The 14,385-nt window shown below is 53.8% G+C and overlaps 1 protein-coding gene across 2 annotated transcripts; it reads left to right on the plus strand.

Moving 5' to 3' along the window:
• The first annotated feature begins 2,598 nt into the window (after window positions 1-2,598).
• On the plus strand, window positions 2,599-14,106 carry SIK1 (salt inducible kinase 1). 2 transcript variants are annotated; one of them, XM_063092932.1, is made up of 14 exons: window positions 2,599-2,794; window positions 3,179-3,349; window positions 3,865-3,981; window positions 6,367-6,430; window positions 6,604-6,765; window positions 6,894-7,018; window positions 7,107-7,230; window positions 7,869-8,092; window positions 8,345-8,494; window positions 8,889-9,011; window positions 9,133-9,346; window positions 9,895-10,173; window positions 10,811-11,042; window positions 11,505-14,106. In XM_063092932.1, exons 2-14 carry the CDS (start codon window positions 3,194-3,196, stop codon window positions 11,869-11,871), a joined length of 2,337 nt encoding a protein of 778 aa, XP_062949002.1. In that variant the 5' UTR covers window positions 2,599-2,794; window positions 3,179-3,193; the 3' UTR covers window positions 11,872-14,106. The 2 variants fall into 2 exon arrangements, with proteins under 2 accessions (XP_062949002.1, XP_062949010.1); XM_063092940.1 differs by having other exon boundaries at window positions 2,599-2,705.
• Window positions 14,107-14,385: the final 279 nt, after the last annotated feature.

Below are 14,385 nucleotides of genomic sequence, written 5' to 3' on the forward strand. Positions count from 1 at the left end.
GGACTGGTAGGGCACACACATCCATTAGTATAAATGCTGCTTTCAAGCTCCACTCTCTGCATTTATTGATTTATTTGGAGAATTTTATGACATGCCCATGGCCAGCGCCTCGCAGAGCTAGAACTATAAATATTAAAGAGACCCACCTCCTCTTGATGGGGTTTCCAGTCTCAGGATCTAAAAACAATAAGATGAACTCCACAAACACTGTAATTATAAGACAGGCTTACGAAATTCCAGTCGGGAAAGAAAATTGGCTGTTTCCCCCAAACCTGCAATGATATACAAAAAAAAAAAAAAGGTATCATTCTTGCAGACTTTGAGACTGAGAGCATGTCTCCCACTGTGTTAGGTGAAGAATCCCCCAAATCATTTGCTGACATCCACAGAAGCACATGCTATGTGTCTTTTCTCCTCATAGTGTGTGCAAAGCATGCAAGACTAGAAAGTGGGAAAGAAACTAAGGATTCTGCAAGGAAATTCAGCCTCCAGGGGCCAAAGACACAAACTGCGACCCCAGGCACTGGGAAACAGAGGCTGGTAGAAGACAAATGCTCAGACTTACTCACGAGGGTGCCAGGAGGAACCCCACTGGGGAGGGGCTGGCGAGAGACAACAGTCTTTCTGAGGTCGGCCCTTGCCTCTGCTCTTCCTGCTTTTCCCTACAGAGCTAGTGCCTCATCCATGAGGCTGGGGAAGGGAAGACCATATGGCCATTGTTGGCACAGAGCTGTTCAGGGGCTTGGAAGCTCAGGAGGGATTGGGGGTGGAGGCCAAGTACACGTGGGTCCAGGGAAGGTCTTTGGGAAGGCAGAGACCTTCAACTCTTTCGGCTGTAGTTTTTATTTGGTACTGAGGAAATTTTCCAAATAGCCAGCCAGGTGTTTGCACACACCTAAGAGCTTCTGAAAGACTCTGGCTAGGCCTGGGGCTGGGTAGGTGGATGGGAAGGGGTGGAGAAGCCGGCCTTCCTGGGTGTTGTATTTGATTCCAGGGGAAAGATTTTAAGTCACAGAATCAGGGACCAAATGATGAGTGTGATCAGACTCCTGGTTTCTTCCGTTTTCATGGAGCTCTCCTAGGATCAGATTAGCAGGGTGCTGGGACTCCCAGAAGTGGAGAAAAGCAGTTGCAACCTGTTCAGCTGGAAGGAACTAAAAATATTGCTCCAAATTCTTGGTGTGTAAACCTGGGACAAATAAACAGAGCACTTTGAAAGACTAAGGAAAACTTTAGGACTATTAGTTTCCTTGAAAGCCTTTCAAAACAAACCGACCCCAAAATAACACCCGGGGGGTGATCGGGAAATATCTGCCAGGCTGCAGTCATGAACTAGGAAAAGCAGCACGTCCATCTCCTCCCGCAGTCCTGGCGCGGGCTGGCGCTCCAGGCGTCTGCAGCGCAGGGAAGCTTCTGGCCAGAAGGGCTCCAAGTTCTGCAGAAATTTCCCTCCATTCTTGCTCCCCACCCGCTTCTATTAAGTAGTATTTTTATTTAACACGAGGAAAAATGATTCTAGGTAGATGCAGAATTTAAATCCCAAACTCCTGCCTTTATAATGTTAAAAAATAAAAGATCGCCCGCCCATACCCTTTGCGTTCCCTTTAGAGAAGGTCTTATTTCCTGATGCAGCAGGAGCGGGGGGCACGCAGCAGGCGCGCACGGGGGTCGGGCCCAGGCCTCGCAGAAGACAGGCGCCCCCGCCCCGCCTGCTGTCGCCCTGCGGCCCCGTGGAGAGAGCGGGGCTGGGAGCCCGCGGAGTCCCCAGGCCTGGGAGGGGGAGGCTCTGGCCGCTGTGGACCCCGCGCGTCCTTTGCCTGTCTGCGTCCAGTGCACCTGCCGTGCGCCGCGGTCCCCGAGGCGGCTGCGGGACCAGCGCGCCAGGGCCGGACTGCCAGGGCCCCCTCCGATGCGCGGCTGGGGGCTTCCCGGAGATATCGGCCACATTTTCCCACGTTTTCGGTCTCTAGCTTGCGAAGCACTGGAGATTTTCGCACAACTAACGCAGCCGACGCTGGGCTGCCCCAAGTTCCTCAGGGCAAGTTCTGTTCCGCAGGATCCAGCCCGGCCCAGGGGCGCGCCTCGCGTGGCACCCCCGTGCCCCTGCAGGTGAGCCCCTTCCTGTGAGTCCGTGAACCCCCAGGTCACCGCAGCGCGTCCCCGGAGAGGAAACCGGGCCTCGGCCCTCCCCACCCGGGAGATTCCGTTCGGGCCCGCGGGACCCAGGGAGGGGAAGGGCGCGCGCCGAGGGCCGGGACGGCCGCAGCGCCCCCCGCGCCCGGTAGGGGGCGCGCCGGCGGCGGGCCCAGGGCGGTAGGCGCCCCTGACGTCACCACCTGCGGTCGCCAGGGCGACGGCCTCTCGGCGCGCGCGTCAGAGCCGCCCGTCTCTTGGCAACCGCCCGACCTCCCGCTCCCCCTCCGCCTGGCGCGCGGCCGCGCGTCGCTCTGGCGTCAAAGCGACGTCAATGGGGCGGGTCAATCCGGCGGCGGGGCGGGGCCGGGGGCCGGGGCGGGCCGGGGCGGGGCCTGCGCGCCGCGTGCGGCCGGCGCGCGGCGGCCTCGGGGCTGACATGCGGCGCGGCCCGGGCGGCGGTGGCGGCGGCGGCGCGAGCGGCAGGAGTCGAGCAGCGCGGGCGGCCGTGCGGGCGGCGGGGGCCGCGGGACCGGCGGCTTCCCGGCCTGGGCACTCCGAGAGCGGCGGAGGTGAGGCAGCGACCAGGGCGGCTCCGCGCGGGCGGCTGGCGGGGACTTGGGTTGGCGACCGCCGCTCCGGGTCCCGGGCGGCCCCGCAGGTGCGCGCGCGCGGGGGTCGCGGGCGGGGACGCCGGGTCCCCTTTGTTGTGGGGGGGCTGGTGTGGGAGCGGTCCTTTCGCCCCGCGGGGCTCTGGGGATCGCCATAGAACCGACCCCGGGCGGCGGGGGACGGGGGGCGGGTGTGGGAGTGGGTTTTCTCGTTCCACGGGGCTCCTGGGGTCCGGACGGAGCCGACCCCGGGCGGCGGGTCGGCACGGCGGGGGGTTGAGGGCCCCAGGGGCTCGAATGGCGCCTGCTGCGGGTGGCGGGTGTGGGAGCGGGCCCCCACGTCCCTTGGGAAGAGGGCGTCGGGGTCGCGCATGGAGCCGACCGCGGGCGGCGGGCCGGTCGGGGCCGGCACTGAGGTGCCCCGGTGCCCGCAGGTGCGGCCCGGAGCCATGGTGATCATGCCGGAGTTCAACCCGGCCCCCGCGGGCTCGGGCCAGGGCCAGCAAAAGCCCCTCCGGGTGGGCTTTTACGACGTCGAGCGGACCCTGGGCAAAGGCAATTTCGCGGTGGTGAAGCTGGCGCGCCATCGAGTCACCAAGACGCAGGTGCGTGGGGGCGACGGGGCACTGTGGGGCTACGGCGGGGCTTCCCCGCGGCTGCGGACCCAGGAGGGGTGGGTCCGGGGGGGGCGGGGCGACGCGACCCCGACCGAGCTGGGCGGACCCCGCGTTGGTTCAGTGCCCTCAGAGTTGGTTGTCATAATGGGCAAATGCTGACAGGTTTTAATTTGGTACAGAAAAAATGCTTTATATTATATTTCTGCATATTTTGTACAAATGTTAGGATATTGGCAGAGAATAACGACCTGAAAAAAAAGAGAGCAGTGGTTCATGATTTCAGAGCTAAATCCCTGTAAAGTGAGCCTGCAAATACTTAAGACATTTATTTGATTTTGATTATTTCAAATAATGTTAGTGGTTACTTTGGTTATTTTTTTTCCCAACTTTTTGTGACCTTTTGGAGACGTATAATATTTGAGAAATTAACTTGCAGAAAATGAAATTTGTAAGTTAAGTGAGTTTTTTTTTTAACAAAATATATATATTTTTAAAATCCATAGGTTGCAATAAAAATAATCGATAAAACACGATTAGATTCAAGTAATTTAGAGAAAATATATCGGGAGGTTCAGCTCATGAAGCTTCTAAATCATCCTCATATCATCAAGCTTTACCAGGTAAGGGTTCACGTTTGTCTTTCCCTGTTAACCCTGACAAGTATATTATTTTTTTATTTTCAACAATATAAGTCTGCAACTTCTGAAGGTTGCCCTTTTTGGGGGGCACATGTGGGAGTCAGGTAATAGACTCCCAGTTGTAATAGACTGAATTTTTTTTGTAAGCTGTGTACATGTATTTACAATTATTTTCCTGGTTTTGGGTCGTAATTGAGATTTGTTTCATTAAAATTTATTTGGTATCCTAAATTGTTTCATTTTAAATGTGTAGAGGTCTGTTGTTAAATTTGCTTTACTGTGAAAACAACCAACCACATCCAATAGATGGACAAATTTGAATGAAACTAGAAACTTCTGTCTGTGCAGATAATTATTAATTTAAAACCAGCTGCTCTTACCAGTTTTCATTAACTTATCTTTGCAAAGGCAGCAGTGAACATTTGTCTTTTCTATTTAAACTCTTCCATGAAAAATGGAGAGATGAAAATACTTTTGCCATAGTAGGAGCAAGGAACTTGTCATTTAATCCACGTTAGGAACATGCCTCACCCTGTTCCTCTGTTGGTTTGTTCTGTGACTTTATTTTTGTTCTCATGTTTAAATTAATAAATTATATCTTTGGGGAATAAGTATTAATTTAATTAGGACAGCAAAGCAATCTCTGACACCTCCCTCGTGGTAGATGACCACTTCTACAGAGATGAGATCAGGTCTTGCAGAAGAATAAATTCTTTGCAAATGCTCAGTATTTCATCCAGTTTTGGGGGGTATAAGTTCCTACTAGTAATTCTCATGAAACCATGTGAATCTGAGGTGATTATGGGATGTTTGTGTGTTTGTGCAATTGCGAAGGTTAGATGTATAGTGTGGTAGGAGATAGAATTATGGTTTGAAATTATCCCCCGGAAGCCTCTTCCACCCAGTTAGAAGAAAGAAGTACTGGTGGAGCTGTGTTTCCCCTGATGCGACAGTTTGCGCAGTGTCTTTACTGGGGTCCATGTTTATTTCTGTTATTTTTAAGTTGTGCGCTGAGATAAGACGTCCCCTCCGTGGCTGCAGAGATGAGTCTGGCCGGTTTCCTCAGGGCTGGGCTGGGCTGTTTGTGTTTTTGACTTTGCTGAAGGGCTGAACCATAGTGTTAGTACCTTGCTTGTCTCCTGTCTGTCTGCTGTGCCCACTGTGTGGGATCAGCTCAGTTAATGAAACAAATTGCTCGTGCAACCGATGCTAGAGGTCTTTTCTGGAAGTGAATTTTCTTATCGCTGCTGTGTGTGATTCTTTAACTTTGAAGATGGTAGAATTCAGTGGTATTACAATGATTTTCTGACTGGTTTTGACGCTAGTGTCTAATTTTCATTCAGCTGGCCTGGGCCCCAGAACCATGCTGAGACACTTCACTCTTTCCTTTAGGCTTTTTTGAAAAGTTAAAACACACTGACTCTTAATTCTTTGTTCTTCCGCTTTTTTTCAACTGAAGAAGGGGATAAGTCTTGGTCTTACTGGTCATTCTTCCACACACAGTTGGAGGCAGGTGCCGTTAAAATTTTAGCTACACTGCTAGAATGTTAAAAAACACTTTTCTTCTGAGATTTACAGCTCAAAGCAGTTGTCTTCAAAGTGTCTTTTTAAAGGAATAACTATATTTTGAACCCAACGACATCTTTTCCCATAAGAATGTGTTGTGTCTCTTCCTCTGAAATATTTTAAAATACACAGACATGAGTTTGTTTTACTTCTTTCAGTACCCCAAATTTGAATTTTACCTTGTTTGTTAATTAGTGGTGTTTTAAATCTCTTCAGTAAAATAAAATTCTTGATCGATGAGTGAACTTTTAAGGTGTATATTGGCGGTGGCTGTTGCTATTGACACATAATGAGTAATTTGTTGTATGACTTGTCTATTGTGGCTTCCCTTGTAAAGCCGGCTTCTTACAGCCTAGTTTATCTTGTCAATATAGCAATTGGGAATGTGGTGTTTATTTACTATTCAGTTTGCTCTGGCCATTGGTTTGAATAATCTGTTGCCTGCTAGGCTTGTAGAAGAAAGTCCAGCAGAACTCTAACAAAAGAGTTAGTACAATGATATAAGAGAATTCTAACACATTTAGACTTTTTTGAGAGCAAAGATACATCAGGATCAGCAAGTTAGTGAGGAAATACACCTCAGACTTTTAAGAACTCTCTCTGACTAGGAATCCCCTTCATTCTTTCTTTATTGCAAAGATTTTTTTGTTTGTTTTATTTTTGTTTGTTTTTTTATTTTTTAAATGATGAATGGAGTTGTCCCGGAGAAGTTAAACATTTACCTGGGATTCAAGTGGATTATTTATTCTTTTGGTGTATTCCTTTTTTGTGTGGTTAAATGTTAGGTCTTTATTTTTTTAGGTTATGGAAACAAAGGATATGCTTTATATTGTCACTGAATTTGCAAAAAATGGAGAAATGTTTGGTAAGTCACCCTTATTTTTAATATCTGTTGCAAACAATTGGAATTCACCTCGCAGGTTTGCTTGACTAATGTTGGGGTCTGCACATGCTAAATCCTGCAGCATTCTGAAGCTGTACCCCAGGCGGTGGCCAGACCTGCTGTTTGGGACATAGCTTCATTTTGTTGCACCTCAGATTATTTGACTTCCAATGGGCACCTGAGTGAAAACGAAGCGCGGAAGAAGTTCTGGCAGATTCTGTCAGCTGTGGAGTACTGCCACAACCACCACATAGTCCACCGGGACCTCAAGACCGAGAACCTGCTGCTGGATGGCAACATGGACATCAAGCTGGCAGGCAAGGCGGGGGCTGGGGTGGGGAGGACTTGCCAGTGAGGGTCTCGAGCCTTTTGTGTATACATTTTGAAACTGTGGCCCTTGCCATCTCTGGGTCACCTTTGACCCGTCTGTTGCTTTGCCTCTCAGATTTTGGATTTGGGAATTTCTACAAGCCAGGAGAGCCTCTGTCCACATGGTGTGGGAGCCCCCCATATGCAGCCCCTGAAGTCTTTGAAGGGAAGGAGTACGAAGGCCCCCAGCTGGACATTTGGGTAGGAGCCTGCGTGGGCATGGACGCTGTTTGGGAGGCGTGCCCCAGGCACGTGTCAGGCACTGATCCTGCTCTTTGGTCATTTGCAGAGCCTGGGCGTCGTGCTATATGTCCTTGTCTGCGGTTCGCTCCCCTTTGATGGGCCTAACCTGCCGACACTGCGGCAGCGGGTGCTGGAAGGCCGGTTCCGCATCCCCTTCTTCATGTCTCAAGGTAGGTGTGCGACAGTGCCCGCCTGCCACAAGAACATTGGGTAAGCCGGGGAGGCGGCTTTGGGGGAAGGAGGAGTGGATATCCTGAAATACCTGCTGGACTGTCTTCTAGTCCACCATCGTGTCTGGGAATCGGGCCCTGGTTACTGTGGACTGCAGGAGAAACCCAACCCCCAGGTGCTTTCTCGGTGCCCTACTTATAGGACGGGCAGTGCCCTCACTCCACAGGCTACCTCCTAGAGAGCAGCTAAAGGCCCTGTTCCTGTCGTCCCTGCCTAGCACCCGCACCCAGGTCAGGTCCCCAAGTTGCCCACTGGCCATTGTGCACAGTGCTTTCCTGTTTCATAAAGACATTTGACCTGTCACCAGCTCAAGCATGTGTCAGCAGAATGTGGGAACCTAAGTGGTTCTCCATCTGGTAGCCCAAGAGCGTGTCCTCCCCAGGACCCAGCCCTCCTCCCCACCAAGCCCATGGCCCTCCCTGCATGGCAGGTCTCAGCTGAGGCTGCTGCCCTGGCTTCAGCATTCTTGAGGACAGTCACTTGTGCACGGGGTGGTGTGAAAGGGGCCTCGTCGTGGGAATGGGCGTGCAAGCCCGGCCCACCTGAGGCTTAGCGCGTCCCCTTTGCCACTCCCCAGACTGTGAGACACTGATCCGCCGCATGCTGGTGGTGGACCCCGCCAAGCGCATCACCATTGCCCAGATCCGGCAGCACAGGTGGATGCAGGCTGACCCCGCCCTGCTACAGCAGGCAGATCCCGCCTTCTCTCTGCATAGCTACAACTCCAACCTGGGCGACTACGATGAGCAGGTGCTGGGCGTCATGCAGACCCTTGGCATCGACAGGCAGAGGACTGTGGAGGTGAGTGCCAGCCTGCCACAAGCAGGTAGCAGGAGCGGCTTTGTCAGGAAAGCAGCCGGCTTAAAATGGGTGCCCAGGCTAATTTAAGGGCCAGCTTGTCTACTCCTCTAACGGGTATTCTTGGCCACCCAAAATAACCCGGGAATAGTCTTGTAGGAAGCCTTGGTTGCACGATGCAGAAACAGCCCGGGGCACTGCCCGGCAACACTGCGAGCTACTGCACTCTGAGCCATTTTTCTCTGTTTCTCCCAGTCGCTCCAGAACAGCAGCTACAACCACTTTGCTGCCATTTATTACCTTCTCCTGGAGCGGCTCAAGGAGTATCGGAACACACAGCTATCAGCCCGCCCCAGACCCACCAGGCAGCAAAGGCCCAAAAGCGCTGAGCTTAGTGGCTTTGAGGTGAGCCCTGGGCCTGTCTCTCTGCTCGGATTGGGTCCCCGAGTGGTGAGTCCCTTGCTCAGATAGGCCTGGGAGCAAGACTCAGGCTGAGCCCCCAACCCAGCATGGCACTGGTTTGGGGGAGTGGTGCCCTGTGTGGGCAGTGGGGCCACAGGCCACATGGAGCAGAGGTGGCGGGGCTGCTCTGCGGGCATCAGGCCATGCCCAGTAGCCACTTGTTCCTAACTCATCTCCTTTGGGGAGTGCAGTGTCCTGAACCCCTCCCTGGCGAGCTAGTGCCTGACGTCTGTTAGCGCCAGCTGCCAAACCAACCTGGTCTTTCTTTTGATATCACTGGTGGTCATTGCCAGACTCACTCTCCTGATGTCATCTTCCCCCTTCTGCCATCCCCCAGGTGCCTCAGGACGGCCTCCCTACTGACCCTTTCCGAACCTCTCTGCTGTGCTCACAGCCCCAGAGCTTGGCACAGTCTGTCCTACAGGCCGAGATGGACTGTGACCTCCACAGTGCACTGCAGGTGCGTGGATACCTACGGCCAGGCTTGGAAGGGCTCACCCCGTTCCCTGCCTTGGTGTCCCCTGCCACACCCACGTCTCACAGAGCCCCAGGAAGTCACTGGTTTGTATCCTTTGATGTAGCCCTTGTTCTTCCCGGTGGACGCCAACTGCAGTGGAGTGCTCCAGCACCGCCCTGCCTCCCCTGGCAGCCTGCTGGACACGGCCATCAGTGAAGAGGCGCAGTGCAGCCCGCAGGAGGAGGAGCATGAGGCCCCTGAGCCCCTGCCTGGTGGTACGGGACGGAGGCACACCCTGGCAGAGGTCACCACCCACTTCTCCCCACTCACCCCTCCGTGTAAGTGTCCCCGAGGTCCAGGGAAGACAGCTTGGTGGACGGATTGATGGTCGAGGCCGTGACAGGCTAGTGTGGAATGGACTTTTTGCTTGGTAGCCTCTTCTCGTTAAAGTTCTCAGGATTCTCTTTTGTTTTAGTCCCTGAGACTGTGTGGCTCATACACAGGTGCTGCCTGTGGTGGTTTTGTGGAAGAGACAGTGTGGGGTTTTCTCTACACCAGGTTGCAACCTGGCCTCTCCTGCATGCTGGGGTCTGAGTTTCACTGATAATCTGCCACCTGCAGCTGCACCCCTGTGGTGGCTGCCTTTGAGGCTCCTTGGGCTTTGATGGCCTCGAGCCATCAGTAGATGCCCTTCTCCCACCAGTGTTAAGGGTCGAGATGGGGGAAGGCCAGTACAGCTATCTGTCCCCTCCAGCAGGCCATGCTCAGGCTGTCAGAGGCTTGGGAGGCTCTCCGTGACCTGTCCCTCTGCCCAGCAAGCGGCAGCTCCGTCTGTCTGACTTGGGGAATGTGGGGCCTCCCTCAAGAGTGCCTTGTCCCCCCGCAGGTGTAATCGTCTCTTCTACCACTGCGAGTCCTTCAGAAGGAACCAACTCTGACAGCTGCCTGACCTTCTCTGCCAGCGACGGCCCTGAAGGGCTCAGCAGCAGCCTGGCCACTCAAGGGCTGCTGGGCACCTGCTCCCCAGTCAGGCTGGCCTCACCTTTCCCAGGGGCTCAGTCTGCCACCCCTGTGCTGCAGGCCCAGGGAGGCCTGGGAGGAGCTGTCCTGCTCCCCATCAGCTTTCAAGAGGGACGGAGGGCATCGGACACCTCTCTGACTCAAGGTGACCACCTCTTCCATGCTCACTTCACCTTCTCACAGGGGATGCTTGTGTCCTGGCTGGACGTCCCTTTGTCCTGGGTAGCATGTGGTGTGCCCCATTCTCTCCTGGGCCTGAGTGGACCAGCAGTGCTCCTTGGGCTGGCCAGAAGTGCCACCAGGGCTCTAGGCATCTTGGTCTACTGGGATGGACTTAAACCTGGGCCCCAGCATGGCAAACGGCCATCACTGGCCTGTTCTGGAAGCATGGGAGGTGTTCCCACACTGGCAGCAGCTCCTCACGAGGAGAGAGCCAAAAGGCAGCCCACGCCCACCCGACTGCCTGGGTCCCAGCACACCAGCCAGGGTTTGGGTGCCTGTGCGCCCCTCTGTATCTGTGTGGGTTCCAGGGGCCTCCTGAGTCCTGCCCTGCTCCTCCTACACCCATGTAAAGAATCCTAGGTCTACCCAGACCTGGGAAGAAGATGGCTCGGGGTCTGAGGAGGACACAGGGCAGGCCCTGACCCTTCAGGGCCTCCATCTGATCACATTTGCCTTACTCATCCTGCCTCTTTCCCCAGGCTGCCCTGACAAGCCGAGGGCATGGGTCCTGAATGGGGGGACCGCAGTCCCCTGACTCTCTCTGTGTGGTCTTTCCACAGGCCTGAAAGCCTTCCGGCAGCAGCTGCGGAAGAACGCCAGGACCAAAGGGTTTCTGGGGCTGAACGCAATCAAGGGCCTGGCCCGCCAGGTGTGCCAGCCCCCATCCAGCCGGGCCTGCAGGGGTGGCCCAGGCTCCCTCCACCCCCCTGCACAGAGCCCGGGCCTGCAGAGCAGTGGGACCAGCAGCCGGGAGGGCCGGAGCCTGCTGGAAGACGTGCTTCACCAGCAGAGGTACAGCTGCCGCCCTCTGTGCCGGTCACTGGTGATCTGGGGACCCACACATGGCAGGCTTTCCCATAGCAGCCCTGTCTGTTAAGCATCCCCCTCATGTCATCCAGTGGGCACAGCTCCCTACCCCCGAGTCTGGGGGGAGGTTTGTAAGGCTCGGGCATGCTCGCTGCAGACGTGGTGGTGGTGGGGCAGCAGTCAGGGAGAGGTTGGCAGTGAGAGAAGCGTGCCAGCTGGTTGGCACTTTTGAGCTGCTGCAGAGGCCAGGTGGGGCATTGAGGTATCAGGAACCGCTCGTGGATTGGTCACGCACAGCAGTGCACCTTGTCAGCCCAGCCACAGCTCCAGGGCAGGTGGGACCCGATGCAGGTGCCATGGAAACACGATCGCACCAGCAGCGCAGGGGAGTGCATGCCAGCAGCCTGTGGAGTGACCTGTCCCCTCCCTGTCCCTTTGCCCTTGCAGGTTGCTCCAGTTACAGCACCACCCGGCTTCCCCACCCAGGTGCCCTCATGCCCCCCAGCAGTCCCTGGCCCCATACCTGCTTGCCACCTGCAATGGCTCTGGGGCCACCCCACTCCCCAGCGCCCTCCTCATGTCGGGGCTCCCACTGCTGCCGCCCCCCCACCTACAGGCCAGCGTCTCCCCTGTGGCATCGGCAGCGCGGCTGCTGGACACCCACCTGCACATCAGCACCAGCCCCACTGTGCCCCCGCTGCCATGTCTTGCCACGCTGGCCCCAGGCTGTGACCCCACAGGGCTGCTGCAGGGGGACTGTGAGATGGAGGACCTGACCTCTGGCCTGCTGGGGACATTCGTCCTGGTGCAGTGAGGAGTGGGGCCTGAGCCCACGTGCCCCATAGCCGACTGACTCTTCCAAGCAATAATTTCAGAGTATGTGAAGATGTTTCTGGACTCAAAGCCAAGGACTTTCTAGAGCAAAATAAGCAATACGTTAGGTGTTTTGGCTTTTTAGTTTATTTTTTTTGTTTTGTTTTTTTCTTTGCACTGAGTGACCTCAGCTATGAGTAGGGACTGGAAACTCTATGAAGAAAAATAATAATCGGGGGGCATGTCGTGCGGGTAGTGGGCAGGAGGGGAGTGAGCTGGAGGGCAGAGTTGGCAGGGGCCTCGGCTCCCTTGTCCATGGCTCTGTCGTGGTCGTGGATGGTTGCCTCAGACCTCCGTTGAAGCAGGAGTGGGTGCGTCACTGTCCGCCTATGGTGTGTGTGTGTGTGTGTGTGTGCGCGCATTGACTGGTATCCTTATTTTTTTAGTTAACAGTTCTCCACTTCTTGAAACATTATGCTTTAACGAAAACTGTGAATTCTCTGCTTTATGTATCAGTTTTAAAACCGCTCCAGAGGTCAGCCCAGGCGAAGGTAACCTACAAATTCTTGGAACTCTCCTCTGAAATCAGAACCTGGAGGATCATTTTTTCTTATTTTAGATGAGAAGTTTTATAGACTGCTCAAGAGTCAGTTTTCCAGGATTTTTTGGAAGAGCCACAGGAAGGACCTGGAAGAGGGTGGGGCAACTTTGGGGTGGTGGGCGGGGGGTTCTGTCCCACAGGTCACTTGTCCCAGAGCCCCCAGGAGTCTTTGAGGAAGCCGATAAGTTTCTTCCTGCTGCATATCTCTGCTGCTAATTAAATTTTAAGCATTTCATTATCAGGGTCCAACAAGAACACCTGACTTGGGGGGATTGTGCAGTAACGTGAGGCTGTGGCTGTGGGACGGGAGCAGACAGGAGGTGGGCTGTGGACTCACGACTGCACCTGCCCTGGGCTGGGACCTCCTTGGTGAGATGGCCCCACACCCGGGCCTGGACTCCTGTGGGCTTTTGTTCAAGGGAGGTGAAAAGAGGTTTAGGTCAGTGTTTTTAGAGCTTTGTTTCTTTTTTAAAGCAAATACTGTGTCTGTATATAAATAGGAGACAAATATACACTACTTATTTTTTATATTTTGTACTACACTTTTGTGTTTCTGGTTGAAACTTCCCTCTCGGTCATGTTCAGAAGTGTTTCCCATCAGCACCAGGTTTGTGTTGAGGAAGGGGCTATGGGGCCTTCTCCCTCTCAGTGCTGGGCCCCTGAGCCAGAGGAGGTAGGGTGGGAGTGGCCTTACCTGACAGGTCCAGGTTTACCTTTGGCAGGTGGGTTCAAGTGGAAACCCGCTGCTCCGCTGGCTCTGCGCTGACTCCCTCTCTGACCCAGGTGCCTTCAGCTGGCTGTGGCTTCTTACAACCTGCAGTATTAAACAGAGGTCGTTTTGGGGGGAAAGGTGGGTGTTTTAAAAGCCAAAGATCGACTGAGTTACTTGAGGATAGGAAGGAAGGCTGGTGTGCACGGCAGCTGCCTGTCTGCGTGACCGCCTGTCAGTGTGGTTGCCGGTCTGTGCCCGTTTCTGTGCTGTCTGCTGAGCTTGCTGCTACCGTTCCCGCTGCTGCTGCTCTGTGGCCCTTTCAAAGATGGGGCGAAGGACTGGCCTCGAGGGGACGGACCTGGTGCCTTGCCGCAGAGAAAACACCAAAGTTTCCTGCTAACTTGTAAAAAAGTTTTTGGAACAGGAACGAGAATCCAGACCGTCCTGGGGCGACCGGCCCTCTGCCTTCATTTCTTCAGAGGTAGCACAACCGATTCCAACACAAAACCCTTCCCCCTTTTAAAAATGATTTCTGTTCTATTGCCATAGATCAAAGGCCTCAGAAACCGCTGTGTGATTCCTCTTTGAAGCGATGACAAGCACTTTACTTTCGTAGTGGTTTTTGTTTCTTATTGCTGTAGAACCTCTTTCGGAGGACGATAAAGTCTTGTTTTTGTTTCTTGTTTGTTTAAAGCGTGTGCGATGTGTGTTTTGTAGACTTCCCGGCAGCGCTGTTCCACAGGCTGCAACGCAGTAGCCTATTTAAAGACACTACATGATCTGATTAAGATGTATATAGTTTTGTGTTTTTTTTTTTTTTTTACCATAACTGAATTATTTTGTTTCTTATGTTAACATGAGAAATGTATGCCAAATGATTAGTTGATGTATGTTTTTTTAATTTAATATTTAAATAAAATATTTGAGGGAAAAAACTTGACTTTCCCCTTGGGCTCATCTTTCTGGGGCTTTTTTCTTCAAGCTGCTTCATGAGCAGCCATGTCCTTCAGGTTCCTTGAAGTTCCGGCTCTTAAAGAAGAGGGTGTGGTCCAAGTCCTACGTTCAGTGCTGGTGGCATTCCAGCTGCAGACACACTGTCCTCACCCAGTGCAGTGGCAGGGGCCTAGGGCCTGAGCCTCACACTGGGAACAGTTAGGCCCAGGGCCTGCCTGCTCCTTGGCTCTTCTCCACAGCCAGGGTCT

This window comes from Cynocephalus volans, chromosome 1 (assembly GCF_027409185.1).
Source record: "Cynocephalus volans isolate mCynVol1 chromosome 1, mCynVol1.pri, whole genome shotgun sequence".
NCBI classification, from domain to species: Eukaryota; Metazoa; Chordata; class Mammalia; order Dermoptera; family Cynocephalidae; genus Cynocephalus; species Cynocephalus volans.